At 39.4% G+C, this 15,264-nt stretch overlaps 1 protein-coding gene across 1 annotated transcript in view; it reads left to right on the plus strand.

The window, feature by feature from the left end:
* SKIC2 (SKI2 subunit of superkiller complex) overlaps positions 1 to 15,264 on the plus strand; it is a 34,121-nt gene extending 18,857 nt beyond the window's left edge. Inside the window, exons 21-31 of the mRNA XM_075836422.1 lie at positions 551 to 688; positions 862 to 999; positions 2,229 to 2,333; positions 2,415 to 2,571; positions 2,728 to 2,854; positions 2,956 to 3,166; positions 3,284 to 3,394; positions 3,719 to 3,937; positions 12,169 to 12,309; positions 12,975 to 13,189; positions 14,929 to 15,264. Coding sequence (XP_075692537.1) covers positions 551 to 688; positions 862 to 999; positions 2,229 to 2,333; positions 2,415 to 2,571; positions 2,728 to 2,854; positions 2,956 to 3,166; positions 3,284 to 3,394; positions 3,719 to 3,937; positions 12,169 to 12,309; positions 12,975 to 13,175 — 1,548 coding nt within the window. The 3' untranslated portion in view covers positions 13,176 to 13,189; positions 14,929 to 15,264. The remainder of the gene's footprint in view (positions 1 to 550; positions 689 to 861; positions 1,000 to 2,228; positions 2,334 to 2,414; positions 2,572 to 2,727; positions 2,855 to 2,955; positions 3,167 to 3,283; positions 3,395 to 3,718; positions 3,938 to 12,168; positions 12,310 to 12,974; positions 13,190 to 14,928) is intronic.

Genomic DNA, 15,264 nt, shown 5'->3' on the forward strand with positions numbered 1-15,264 from the left:
GATAGATAGATAGATAGATAGATATGAGATAGATAGATAGATAGATAGATAGATAGATAGACAGATATGAGATAGATAGATATGAGATAGATAGATAGACAGATAGATAGATATGAGATAGATAGATAGACAGATAGATAGATAGATAGATAGATAGATATGAGATAGATAGATAGATATGAGATAGATAGATAGATATGAGATAGATAGATAGATAGATAGATATGAGATAGATAGATAGATAGATATTAGATAGATAGATATGAGATAGATAGATAGATAGACAGATATGAGATAGATAGATAGACAGATATGAGATAGATAGATAGATATGAGATAGATAGATAGATATGAGATAGATAGATAGAGAGATAAATATGGCTCAAAGGGCTATTCCCGGCGTTATGGGATGTGTGGCAGCAGCGAACTACACCCAAGTAAGGGCAAACATCACAGGAGGAAGAGTCCACCCGCACCTTTAACCTTATTGTGTGTTTCTTAGCAAAACAATTTGCACCCCTCTAATTCTTCATTTTCTCCTCCCGTCCAGGGGAAGCCCACCCAGCTGCATTCCCAGTTCCGTCTCACATACTCCATGATCCTGAATCTCCTCCGTGTTGAGGCTTTGAGAGTAGAGGACATGATGAAAAGGAGTTTTGCTGAAGCCCGAACCCAAAAAGATAGCAAGGTGAGCGCCTCTAATCTACAGAATGACGGGTGCGATCGAATGACAAACAACCCCTTAAAAGACCCTGCGGCTGTCGGGGCATGATGGGAGTTGTAGTTTTACAACGGCTGGAGTAGCAGAGGTTGGGGAACATGGATTTAGATGTTAATAAAAAATTTTAATTCATTTTACAGTCCCATGAACAACGTATAAAGGTCCTCACCAAGACTCTGGGCGATATGGGGGACATTGAATGCTCCGGGGACCTTGCAGACCTCTATGACTATTTTGTGACGGTGCAGGAACTCATGTGCACCAGGGAGATGTTGCAGGTAATATTCGGCTTACTCCACATTTTGAAGTATGGATTAGTGAATAGATCCGGCATGTCCGTGTACTCCATTTATAATTCTGTTCATCATATTATCAATGGATATCGGAGATTGTTATTCCATCAAAGAAACGGTAAACATTCCTATATTACATGGTGATATTAATGTATGAATGGTGGGGTCCGTCCCCTGCGACCTCCACTGATCCGAAAATCAATGGAGCGCCGCGCCCCCTATAGTGTTTATCCAGGTACAGTGCCATACATACGATTTTGGCTGTGACTGGTACTGCAACTCAGCCCTGTTTACTTGAATGGGCTGAGCTGCAGTACCATGCACAGCAACACCTTTATGTATGGTGCTGTGCCCCTTCATTTTGCTGATTCCCAAGGACCCCCATAATCATACATTAATAGCCTTACCTAAGGATAAGTCACCAATTGAAAGCCCTGGACAATCCCTTTAAAGAGGACCTGTCACATCCCCAAATAAATAAAATTAGCAGCATACCTTATCCCCTTCCTGACCGAATTTCAGAGCACATGTTTTGATAGGACCCCAGTTATTTTTGACGCCCAGTATGTTAATTAATGAATAGATTGACAACTGGGCGGTCTCCACGGCCCAGTGTCAAAGGGGCGTGAACCTGATCCGTTCTGTCAGTGTCCAATCAATGCAGACCGTGTTAAGCGGCTCCAGCAGCGTGATCTCGTCAGATTTCTAGTTCTTAAGATCTGCCTTCTCTTAGCAGCGCAAAGGGGAACCAGGATCTGTCACAGATGGTGAAGCAGCCGCAGAGGGGATCCAGGAGCCATCAGAAGCAGACGACTCCTGGATCCCCTTCGGCTGCTAACGGACGGCCGCACGATCTTGTGAAATGTAAGTCTGGCAAGATCGAGTTGCTGGATCCGCTCTGACATCCTCGCTAATTGGACAATGACAGAGCGACTCAGGTTCACGCCCCTTTGACACTGTGGATTACCCAGTTGTCAATTTATTCATCAATTTACATAATGGGAGTCACAAAATAATGGGTATGATACCAGAGAAACGGTGGCACTAACAGGTCTGAGGGGCCGCCGCCCTCAGACCCTGCATAGACATTACACATTGCATCAGTTTTGCTTGGGGTGTTCCTTAAAAAAATCATTGAGCCGATATCTTAAAAGGGTTAAGTGAAGAACTTCTGCATACACTGTCTTACGTTCGATACGTGTCTCATTATCTAGAAAAAGGTGGTAGAATCCATCAATGGCATGAAGTGTCTAAGCATGGGACGTATCATCGTCATCAGCACAGAGTATCACCCCTGGGTGCCTGGAGTGATCCTGCAGGTAGGGGTTAACCCAGGACTCACTATAGACTTAGGAACTTGTGCAGATTACTGCAGAGAGTCATTGACTTTTGTCCTTCAGGTGTCCTCAGATGCCACCAACAGAGTCTACACCACACTGGTGCTGTGTGAGAAGAAACAAGATGGCAAAGTAGTCTCTATGGAGCGAGTGGAGAAGGAGAAGAAGACGGCTCCGTGTCCAGATGATCTATTAATGGGCAAGGTATTCCGACCCGAGGGTAAGAGAAAGCAAAAAAATCAGCAAATCCTGCCAGTATCCGCTCCTTAGTTGCACATTCGTTCTCTTATACGGATCGTGAATATGTACGCAAGAACAAAAGACTGAGAAAAGTCATACTAAAAAAGCGTTCATTTGCTTGCCCCTCCCACTCTAGGACCATGTGACTACAAGCTTCTGAGACTCCGCGCCACGGAAATTTTCATGATCACTGGGAAGACATTAAGAGTCCATGCCGATAAAGTTCTCGATGATGTCGCCAGGAGCCAAACCCCTCGTTTCAGGTAACAGACCGCAGGCTCAACTATACAATTGTAAAAACATTGCCCCAATTTGTTGCCGCTTTTTGGCTAATGACCGATATGAATGTTTTTATCATTCACAGAAATGACCCCCCGGGGCCGGCAGTGTCTGGTGTGACGCAGGAGCTCTCTCGGCTGGCGGACCTGCCCCTTGGGTCACTGACATCACTCTGTCCTGTGAATGATCTGCAGCTGAAGGAACTGGAAGTGGTGGAGGCCGTCAGCAGGATCAGGAGACTAGAAGGAGCCTTGAGAGGATTCAGCTGCCCAAACAGTCCTCGTTTTACCTCCCAGGTGATCTCATCATTGACTTTTATACACAATATTGTCTCCTGACGCTGTTCAGGCATTTCCCCCCCCATCCCTTATGGTTAGTTTGTTCTCATGAATCCACCCGTTTTGTCCTTTTAGTATCTCCGTCTGGAGCAGAGATCACAGGTCATGGACGAGCTGGATCGTCTCCGCTTCCTCACGTCTGACCAGTCACTAAGTCTTCTGCCTGAGTACGAGCAGAGAATCAATGTGAGTCAATGGGGATGGATGTTCAGGGATCAGAAGGTCCTAGAAGGAGACATACTTTGGAATTGAGGATCAGCAAATGTCTGGAGCTCGCTGCAACCGCAATGGGAGAAATATTATTTCTGTCCTTTTTCTAGACACTTTTCAAAACTGTCAAGCGAGGTGCAAAAAATGTCTAAAACACAAAATAAATTTGGCGCGCGCCATGTATTCCACGTTCTATGCACAATTTTTACCAGAATTTACTGGCGCATTTTGCTTAGTTATTCTCCCCTAATGTGTCTGTCACCTGAACTTGTTTTCATGTCTGTCCTCCTCTGACATTAGGTCCTGCGCACCCTCCAGTACATTGATGATGGCGGAGCCGTGCAGCTGAAGGGCCGCGTTGCTTGTGAGGTTAGCTGTCACGAGCTATTGGTTACAGAGCTGGTGCTGGATGGGGCATTGTCACCCCTCAACCCCGAAGAGATTGCTGCTCTGCTCTCTTGCCTCGTCTTCCAGCATAAAACACAGTGTGAACCGCGACTCACGGACACACTAAAGGAGGTAAGACCAAAACTTACATATACAATATTGCTGCCTCACTGCCTTCTATTCAACAAAACCTTTTACCCTCTGTCCCCCTTTGTTATTGACTCACACACTGCAAGGGTCTGCAGGATTTGTTATAAAACATTTCCATGCTGCCTCTACAAGTAAGAATATAACTTCTATAATACTGCCCCTATATACAAGAATATAACTTCTATAATACTGCCCCTATATACAAGAATATAACTACTATAATGCTGCCTATTATATACAATAATATAACTTCTACAATACTGCCCCCTATATACAAGAATAGAACTACTATAATACTGCTCCTATATACAAGAATATAACTTCTATAATACTGCCCCTATATACAAGAATATAACTACTATAATGCTGCCACCTATATACAAGAATATAACTACTATAATACTGCCTCCTATATACAGTAATATAACTACTATAATACTGCCCTCTATATACAATAATATAACTACTATAATACTGCCCCTATATACAAGAATATAACGACTATAATACTGCTCCTATGTACAAGAATATAACTACTATAATACTGCCCCTATATACCAGAATATAACTACTATAATACTGCCCCCTATATACTAGAATATAACTACTATAATACTGCTCCTATATACAAGAATATAACTACTATAATACTGCCTCCTATATACAAGAATATAACGACTATAATACTGCCCCCTATATACTAGAATATAACTACTATAATACTGCTCCTATATACAAGAATATAACTACTATAATACTGCTCCTATATACAAGAATATAACTACTATAATACTGCTCCTATGTACAAGAATATAACTACTATAATACTGCCCCTATATACAGGAATATATCTACTATAATACTGCCTCCTATATACAAGAATATAACTACTATAATACTGCCCCCTATATACAAGAATATAACTACTATAATGCTGCCACCTATATACAAGAATATAACTACTATAATACTGCCTCCTATATACAAGAATATAACTACAATAATACTGCCCCCTATATACAAGAATATAACTACTATAATACTGCCCTCTATATACAATAATATAACTACTACAATACTGCCTCCTATATACAAGAATATAACTACTATAATACTGCCCCTATATACAAGAATATAACTACTATAATACTGCCCTCTATATACAATAATATAACTACTATAATACTGCCTCCTATATACAAGAATATAACTACTATAATACTGCCCCTATGTACAAGAATATAACCACTATAATACTGCCCCTATATACAAGAAGATAACTACTATAATACTGCCTCCTATATACAAGAAGATAACTACTATAATACTGCCCCCTATATACAAGAATATAACTACTATAATACTGCCCCTATATACAAGAATATAACTACTATAATACTGCCCCCTATATACAAGAATATAACTACTATAATACTGCCTCCTATATACAAGAATATAACTACTATAATACTGCCCCACTATGTGCAAGAATATAACTACTATAATACTGCTCCTATATATAAGACTATAACTACTATAATACTGCCCCTATATACAAGAATATAACTACTATAATACTGCCCCTATATACAAGAATATAACTACTATAATACTGCTCCTATATACAAGAATATAACTACTATAATAATGCCCCCTATATACAAGAATATAACTACTATAATACTGTCCCGTATATACAGGAATATAATTACTATAATACTGACCCCTATATACAAGAATATAACTACTATAATACTGCCCCTATATACAAGACTAACTACTATAATACTGCCTCCTATATACAAGAATATAACTAATATAATACTGCTCCTATATACAAGAATATAACTACTATAATACTGCCTCCTATATACAAGAATATAACTACTATAATACTGCCCCCTATATACAAGAATATAACTACTATAATACTGCCTCCTGTATACAAGAATATAACTACTATAATACTGCTCCTATATACAAGAATATAACTACTATAATACTGCACCGTGTATACAAGAATATAACTACTATAATGCTGCTCCTATATACAAGAATAAAACTACTATAATACTGCTCCCTATATACAAGAATATAACTACTATAATACTGCCCCCTATATACAAGAATATATCTACTATAATACTGCTCCTATATACAAGAATATATCTACTATACTACTGCCTCCTATATACAAGAATATAACTACTATAATACTGCTCCTATATACAAGAATATAGCTACTATAAAACTGCCCCCATGTACAAGAATATAACTACTATAATACTGCCCCTATATACAATAATATAACTACTATAATACTGCCCCCTATATACAAGAATATACTATAATACTGCCCCCTATATACAAGAATATAACTACTATAATACTGCCCCCTATATACAAGAATATAACTACTATAATACTGCCTCTATATACAAGAATATAACTACTATAATACTGCCTCTATATACAAGAATATAACTACTATAATACTGCCTCCTATATACAAGAATATAACTACTATAATACTGCCCCCTGTATACAAGAATATAACTACTATAATACTGCCCCTATATACAAGAATATAACTACTATAATACTGCCCCCTATATACAAGAATATAACTACTATAATACTGCTCCTATATAGAAGAATATAACTACTATAATACTGCCCCTATATACAAGAATATAACTACTATAATACTGCCCCCTATATACAAGAATATAACTTCTATAATACTGCTCCTATATAGAAGAATATAACTACTATAATACTGCCCCTATATACAAGAATATAACTACTATAATACTGCCCTCTATATACAAGAATATAACTACTATAATACTGCCTCCTATATACAAGAATATAACTACTAGAATACTGCCCCTATATACAAGAATATAACTACTAGAATACTGCCCCCTATATACAAGAATATAACTACTATAATACTGCCTCCTATATACAAGAATATAACTACTATAATACTGCTCCTATATACAAGAATATAACTACTATAATACTGCTCCTATATACAAGAATATAACTACTATAATACTGCTCCTATATACAAGAATATAACTACTATAATACTGCCCCTGTATACAAGAATATAACTACTATAATACTGCTCCCTATATACAAGAATATAACTACTATAATACTGCTCCTATATACAAGAATATAATTACTATAATACTGCCCCCTATATACAAGAATATAACTACTATAATACTGCCCCCTATATACAAGAATATAACTACTATAATACTGCCTCCTATATACAAGAATATAACTACTATAATACTGCTCCTATATACAAGAATATAACTACTATAATACTGCTCCTATATACAAGAATATAACTACTATAATACTGCTCCTATATACAAGAATATAACTACTATAATACTGCTCCTATATACAAGAATATAACTACTATAATACTGCCCCTGTATACAAGAATATAACTACTATAATACTGCTCCCTATATACAAGAATATAACTACTATAATACTGCTCCTATATACAAGAATATAACTACTATAATACTGCTCCTGTACACAAGAATATAACTACTATAATACTGCCCCTATATACAAGAATATAACTACTATAATACTGCTCCTATATACAAGAATATAACTACTATAATACTGCTCCTGTACACAAGAATATAACTACTATAATACTGCCCCTATATACAAGAATATAACTACTACAATACTGCCCCTATGTACAAGAATATAACTACTATAATACTGCTCCTGTACACAAGAATATAACTACTATAATACTGCCCCTATATACAAGAATATAACTACTACAATACTGCCCCTATGTACAAGAATATAACTACTATAATACTGCCCCTATATACAAGAATATAACTACTACAATACTGCCCCCTATATACAAGAATATAACTACTATAATACTGCCCCTATATACAAGAATATAACTACTATAATACTGCTCCTATATACAAGAATATAACTACTATAATACTGCCCCTATATACAAGAATATAACTACTATAATACTGCTCCTATATACAAGAATATAACTACTATAATACTGCCCCTATATACAAGAATATAACTACTACAATACTGCCCCCTATATACAAGAATATAACTACTATAATACTGCCCCTATATACAAGAATATAACTACTATAATACTGCCCCTATATACAAGAATATAACTACTATAATACTACTCCTATATACAAGAATATAACTACTTTAATACTGCCCCTATATACAAGAATATAACTACTATAATACTGCTCCTATATACAAGAATATAACTACTATAATACTGCCCTATATACAAGAATATAAGTACTATAATACTTCCCCCTATATACAAGAATATAACTACAACAATACTGCCCCTATATACAAGAATATAACTACTATAATACTGCCCCTTATATACAAGAATATAACTACTATAATACTGCCCCTTATATACAAGAATATAACTACTATAATACTGCTCCTATATTCAAGAATATAACTACTATAATACTGCCCCCTTTTGGTAAAATATATAAACCTGTACAACATTTTGTTATCTGACTATATATGATTTTTTTAAGGAAAATCCCAGCTCCCTTTGCTCTTTACTTCATCCTATTAAAGTTTTGCTTCTGTAATATAAAATGTTGGATGGGGTGATGTGAGAGTGTAATGTAGCTGCCTGTCCTCTTCTCTTTGTTAGGCTACATTCACACAAGCGTGTCCCATTTACGTGCGTAAAAAACGCAGTGTATTTCTTGCATTTCATGTCTGTGTGCCATCAGTGTGCGTTACATGTGGCATGCGTTTTTCACGTCCGTGCAAGTACTTCTTTTTTTTTACACCCCTTGAGGAATTCATCTAGGGGTGTAGTGAGCATTTTGACCCCACAGGTGTTTCATAGAATTTATTAGAATTGGGCAGTGAAGATAAAAAAAATCCTTTTTTTCCAATAAGACATAGCTTTAGCTCAAAATTTTTCATTTTCTTAACAAATAAAGGAAAAAAAGAACCCCAACATTTGTAAAGCAACTTCTCTGGAGTACGGCAATACCCCATATGTGGTCATAAACTGCTGTTTGGGCACACGGCAGGGCTCAGAAGGGAAGGAGCGCCATTTGGCTTTTGGAGCACATATTTTCTGGATTGGTTTCTTGACACCATGTCGCTTTTGCAAATCCCCTAAGGTACCAGTACAGTGGAAACTACCCAAAAGGGACTCCATTTGTGATACTACACCCCTTGAAGAATTCATCTAGGGGGTGTAGTGAGCATTTTGGAAACTACACCTAGGGGTGTAATGAGCATGTTAACCCTGCAGGTGTTTTGTAGAAATTAGTGTGCACTCGATATTGCAGAGTGAACATGGGATTTTTCAATAGATATGCCAATATGTAGTGCCCGGCTTGTCCCACCATAACAAGACAGCTCTCTAATTATTATGCTGTGTTTCCCGGTTTTAGAATCACCCTACATGGGGCCCTAATCTGTTGCCTGGACTGTCGACAGGGTTCAGGAGTGAGCGAGTACCATGCGAAATTGAGGCCTAATTTGGCGATTTACACAGAATTGGTTCACAATTGCAGAGGCTCAGATGGGAAATAATAAAAGAAACCCCCCAGAAGTGACCCAATTTTAGAAACTACACCACTCAAGGCATTTATTAAGAGGTGTAGTGAGCATTTTCACCCCACAGGCCTTGCCCATAAATAAATGCGCTGTGGATGGTGCAAAGTAAAAATTTATATTTTTCCCCAGATATGCCAATTCAGTGGCAAGTATGTCGTGCCCTGCTTATGCCACTGGAGACACACACCCCAAAAATTGTTAAAAGGGTTCTCCCGGGTATGGCGGTGCCATATATGTGGAAGTAATCTGTGGTTTGTACACACTGTAGGGCTCAGATGGGTGGGAGCGCCATTTGGCTTTTGAAGCGTAGATTTTGCTTGGTAGTAGATTTGTTTGAGTATTGCTGGTGTTTCCATTTTTAATGTGGGGGCACATGTATGCCGGGCGGAGTATATAAGGGGCATAGTCAAGTGGTATAATAATGGGGTAAACAATAAAATAATCCATAGATATTTGTTACGCTGTGACACAATCCTTTCTGCACAGGCCGGTGTCGCACTGATAAATGGTGTCATTTCTTATCACCCTTTTGGCCCACACTCCGCACCTTTGCAGTTTGGGGAATTTTGCTGGGAAGTGTTGTCCTGGTATAATACGGGCGCCCTCGCTTCTAGCGGATATGTTTGGGCTCTCCACTTCCTGGTTCCCTAATTTTAGGGCCCCGATAAATCACCTCTTGAAACAGACTAAATGTTCCCCTCTGATCTGCACAACTGCATATTTTTTATTTCCTGACTTATTGGAGCCATAACTAATTTTATTTTTCATAGACGTAGTGGTATGGGGGCTATTTTTTGCGGGAGGAGCTGTAGTTATTATTGGGACCATTTTGGGGTACTTTTTGATCACTTTTTATCCTATTTTTTGAGAGGCAAGGTGACCAAAAGACAGCAATTCTGGCATCGTTTTTTTTGTGTTTTTTTTATACATCTTTCACCACGCATTATAAATTACATAATAACTTTATTCTGCGGTCAGTCCGATTCCGGCGATACCTAATTTATAGAACTTTTTTATGTTTTACAACTTTTTGCACAATAAAATTACTTTTGTAAAAAGAATGTATTTTTTCTGTCGCCAAGTTGTGAGAACCATAACTTTAAATTTTTTCGTCGACGGAGCTGTATGAGGGCTTGTTTTTTTGCGTGACGAGCTATAGTTTTTATAAGCACCATTTTTGGTTACATGCAACCTTTTGATCACTTTATTTCAATTTTTGTAGGGCAAAGTGACCAAAAACCAGAAATTCTGGCATTATATTTTACAGGTTTTTTTACGCCGTTCACTGCGTAGAATAAATAACATAATATTTTTATAGTTAAGGCCATTACCGTCGCGGCGATACCAAATATGTATGCTTTATGTTCTTTTTTTCAATAATAAAGGACTTGATAAGGGAAAAAGGGCGATTGTGTTTTATTTTATTACTTAAAACTTTTATTATATTTTTTACAACTTCTTTTTTACACTTTACTTTAGTCCCACTAGGGGACTTGAAGGTCCAACTGTCAGATTTTTTTTCTAATACATTGCACTACCTACGTAGTGCAATGTATTAGATCTGTCAGTCATTCACTGACTGTTAGCCGATTAGGCTCCGCCTCCGGGCGGGATCTAATCGGCTTCCGTAATGGCAGACAGGAGACCATTGTTAGGTCTCCTGTTGTCATAATAGCAGTCGGCAGTTGTAAGATTGCAGGGCACAGCTGCCGATCTGTTAGCAACCACAAAGATGCAGCGATCGCATCTGATCGCTGCATCTGAGGGGTTAATGGCATGGATCGGAGCTAGCTCCGGTTCCTGTCGTTACAAGTGGATGTCAGCCGTAACATACAGCTGATATCCACTGCTGATCATCTCCTGAGCCGGCGCAATCTTGCCGGCGGCTACGGAAGCCTTTCAGGCCCCGCCTCCGGGCGGGAGCTGGAAGTTTTCCGTGCTAGGCACACCGGAATGCCAGTATTAGGCCTCCTGTTGCCTTTGCAGCCACCGACACCCCGGCGATTTAATTGCTGGGGTGTCGATGATGAGCTGCAAACACCTTAAATGCAGCGATCGCTTTTAACGGCTGCATTTAAGGGGTTAATGGCGGGGATTGAAGCTAACTTCGGTCCCCGCCGTTACAGCAGGGTGTCAGCTGTCAGATACAGCTGACATCCGGGGATGATGGCACCGACTCCGCTTCTGAGCCGGTGCCATGCATTTATTGTAAGTATACGACATTTTGCGGGAAGCACTGGCTTTCCATGTCGTATACGTATGACAAATGTCGGGAAGGAGTTAACGGGCGACGTGGTCTGCAAAAACGCACTAATATAATGCAGTGAGTTTTACGCAACGGACACTCGCTGCGTAAAAACTCACGCCTGTCTGAACAGCCCCATTGAAATGAACGAGTCCGCGTGCTGTCAGTTATTTCAATGGGCAGCTCACGGACGAGGATTCCGCTCGTCTGAATGAGCCCTTAGTGATCCCTCTACATGTGTGAGGCGCACAGCAGATAAAGTCATGAAATTGTAGGAAACATAAAGCATCTCTGGTGTTACCCGCAGGGTGTCAAGAAGGTACGTGGATTGGCTGAACGGTTGGCGGTGACTCAGCTGGAGTGCGGTCTGAAGGAGTCCGTAGAAGATTTCGTTGCACAATACAAGTTTGGCCTGACGGAGGTCGTGTACGAATGGGCTCGTGGCATGGTAATAAGTGTCTCCTTCATATACTCGCAGCATCACATCTTAAAGGGGTTTTTCCATGTGTCCATTCTTAAGCATTTTAAAGATCTCTGCTTACTGTCAGTGAATTGGAATATTCTTATGTACATCTAGAGGCTGAAAACCTGTATAGACCGAATACTTCTCACAGCTGGGGATTTGTTAAGATTGTATCCAGTCTAGACAATCCTCTGTAAGCTAAACATCCTGGACTCTAAACTGCACTGATACATTGTAACAAACTATCAGGACAGTAGAGAGACTTGTGTTACTAATGTTTTTATCTCACAGAGGATTGTATAGATTGGAAACAACTAGTAAATCTTCAGCTGTAAGAAGTATTAGGTACAGGTTTCCAGCCTCTGGATGTAAACCAGAATATTCCCATTCACTGACAGCAAGCAGAGATTTTGAAAATGGTAACGAATTGAAATACAAAGTATATTAGAGAGCTGAAGAACTTTTTATTAGGCAATGATTTAGGTAAAACCCTTATAGGTAAACTCTAATGTGTTGCTCTCAAGCTGCTGTGAAACTACTACTCTCAACATGTGGCGATCAGTGCTTGTCAGGGGTTTCACAGCTGCTCTACGTAGGAGGTTATAATAGATGATACTTTCCCCTTTCACTTTATTTGCCTTTATTTCCAGCCCTTCTCTGAGATTATGACACTGACAGACATCCAGGAAGGTCTCATTGTTCGTTGCGTGCAGCGTCTGGATGAAGCTTGCCGGGATGTGCGCTCTGCAGCTCGACTTGTTGGAGACGCCACACTCTGCGCCAAAATGGATTCCGCATCACAGCTTATCAAGAGGGATATAGTCTTCGCTGCAAGCCTGTACACACAGTGATCTCTTACCATGAGGTTAATATTGCAAATCTCTTCATTGACTTTTCTGAGACCCCCATCAGTTGCTAAAATGAAGCGGCAGAAGCTCTCGCGTGAGTGCTGCCCTGTCTCGTTTCTGATCGCCTTTCTTCGTAAAGACGAGCGAGCAGTGTACGGGCTCATAAACTTTCTATTAAGCCCATATACTGCGCCAAGGAAAGCCGATCAGAAACGAAGTAGCACAGTGCTCACTCGAGCGCTTCTGCCTCTTCGTTTCAGCGATCAGTCGGGGTCTCGGTGCTCAAACCCCCACCTATCAAAAAATCTGACATGGCACTATGACATGTCAAAAGTCTTTTAAAAGTTAAGTTACACTTTAAGAGGTTTTCTTCTCCATTTATGTATGAAGCTACATTCATGTATGAAGTACTGATCCTGAGTTACAGCCTGTATTATACTCCAGAGCTGCACTCACTATTCTGCTAGTGGAGTCACTGTGTACATACATTACTTATCCTGTACTGATCCTGAGTTACATCCTGTATTATACTCCAGAGCTGCACTCACTATTCTGCTGGTGGAGTCACTGTGTACATACATTACATTACTTATCCTGAGTTACATCCTGTATTATACTCCAGAGCTGCTCTCACTATTCTGCTGGTGGTGTCACTGTGTACATACATTACATTACTTATCCTGTACTGATCCTGAGTTACATCCTGTATTATACTCCAGAGCTGCACTCAATCTGGTGGAGTCACTGTGTACATACATTACATTACTTATATTATACTGATCCTGAGTTACATCCTGTATTATACTCCAGAGCTGCACTCACTATTCTGCTGGTGGAGTCACTGTGTACATACATTGCATTACTTATCCTGTACTGATCCTGAGTTACTTCCTGTATTATACTCCAGAGCTGCACTCACTATTCTGCTGGTGGAGTCACTGTGAACATACATTACATTACTTATCCTGTACTGATCCTGAGTTACATCCTGTATTATACTCCAGGGCTGAACTCACTATTCTGCTGGTGGAGTCACTGTGTACATACATTACTTATCCTGTACTGATCCTGAGTTACATCCTGTATTATACGCCAGAGCTGCACTCACTATTCTGCTGGTGGAGTCACTGTGTATATACATTACATTACTTATCCTGTACTGATCCTGAGTTACATCCTGTATTATACGCCAGAGCTGCACTCACTATTCTGCTGGTGGAGTCACTGTGTACATACATTACATTACTTATCCTGTACTGATCCTGAGTTACATACTGTATTATACTCCAGAGCTGCACTCACTATTCTGCTGCTGGAGTCACTGTGTACATACATGACATTACTTATCCTGTACTGATCCTGAGTTACATCCTGTATTATACTCCAGAGCTGCACTCACTATTCTGCTGGTGTAGTCACTGTGTACATACATTACATTACTTATCCTGTACTGATCCTGAGTTACATCCTGTATTATACTCCAGAGCTGCACTCACTATTCTGCTGGTGTAGTCACTGTGTACATACATTACATTACTTATCCTGTACTGATCCTGAGTTACATCCTGTATTATACTTCAGTGCTGATTTCACACATTTGTTGGTTGTCATTTGGTGTGTTGTCAGGCACACCCCTAACCGCTTAGCTGAGCTCCTTTAATCTAAGGGGAAGGTTCGATTTTCCTACTACTTGCCTTGCCCTTGTATAATGATTCAATTTTTATGTCGTTTTTATCTTTCCCATCTTCTGATGTAGGTCAGCAGCATTAAGAGGCTCTCAGAAATGAAGACCCATTGGCCGGCAAGACTATAAAAAAAACTGCTTCACACTGACCAGTCATCCAGCGCTGTGGCCTCTGCGGTTCAGGGCTGTCAGCTTAACCTCTGTGAGGTCCGTCCTGTGGGACGGTATTGGGGGAGTCGTCCCCCCTTTTTCAGTTGGACTGTGGAATCGGGTTCTGGAAGGGACACACTGGCCCCTATATCAGGTAGAGATTATAAGGTAACTGCGGTCACATGTAGTTACCAGCGTCCAGGCCGGTCTTTATTACTGTAAATTACAGCAATACATGAAATAAAAAATAAACCAGTT

Source organism: Rhinoderma darwinii, chromosome 8 (genome assembly GCF_050947455.1).
Source record: "Rhinoderma darwinii isolate aRhiDar2 chromosome 8, aRhiDar2.hap1, whole genome shotgun sequence".
NCBI lineage: Eukaryota > Metazoa > Chordata > Amphibia > Anura > Rhinodermatidae > Rhinoderma > Rhinoderma darwinii.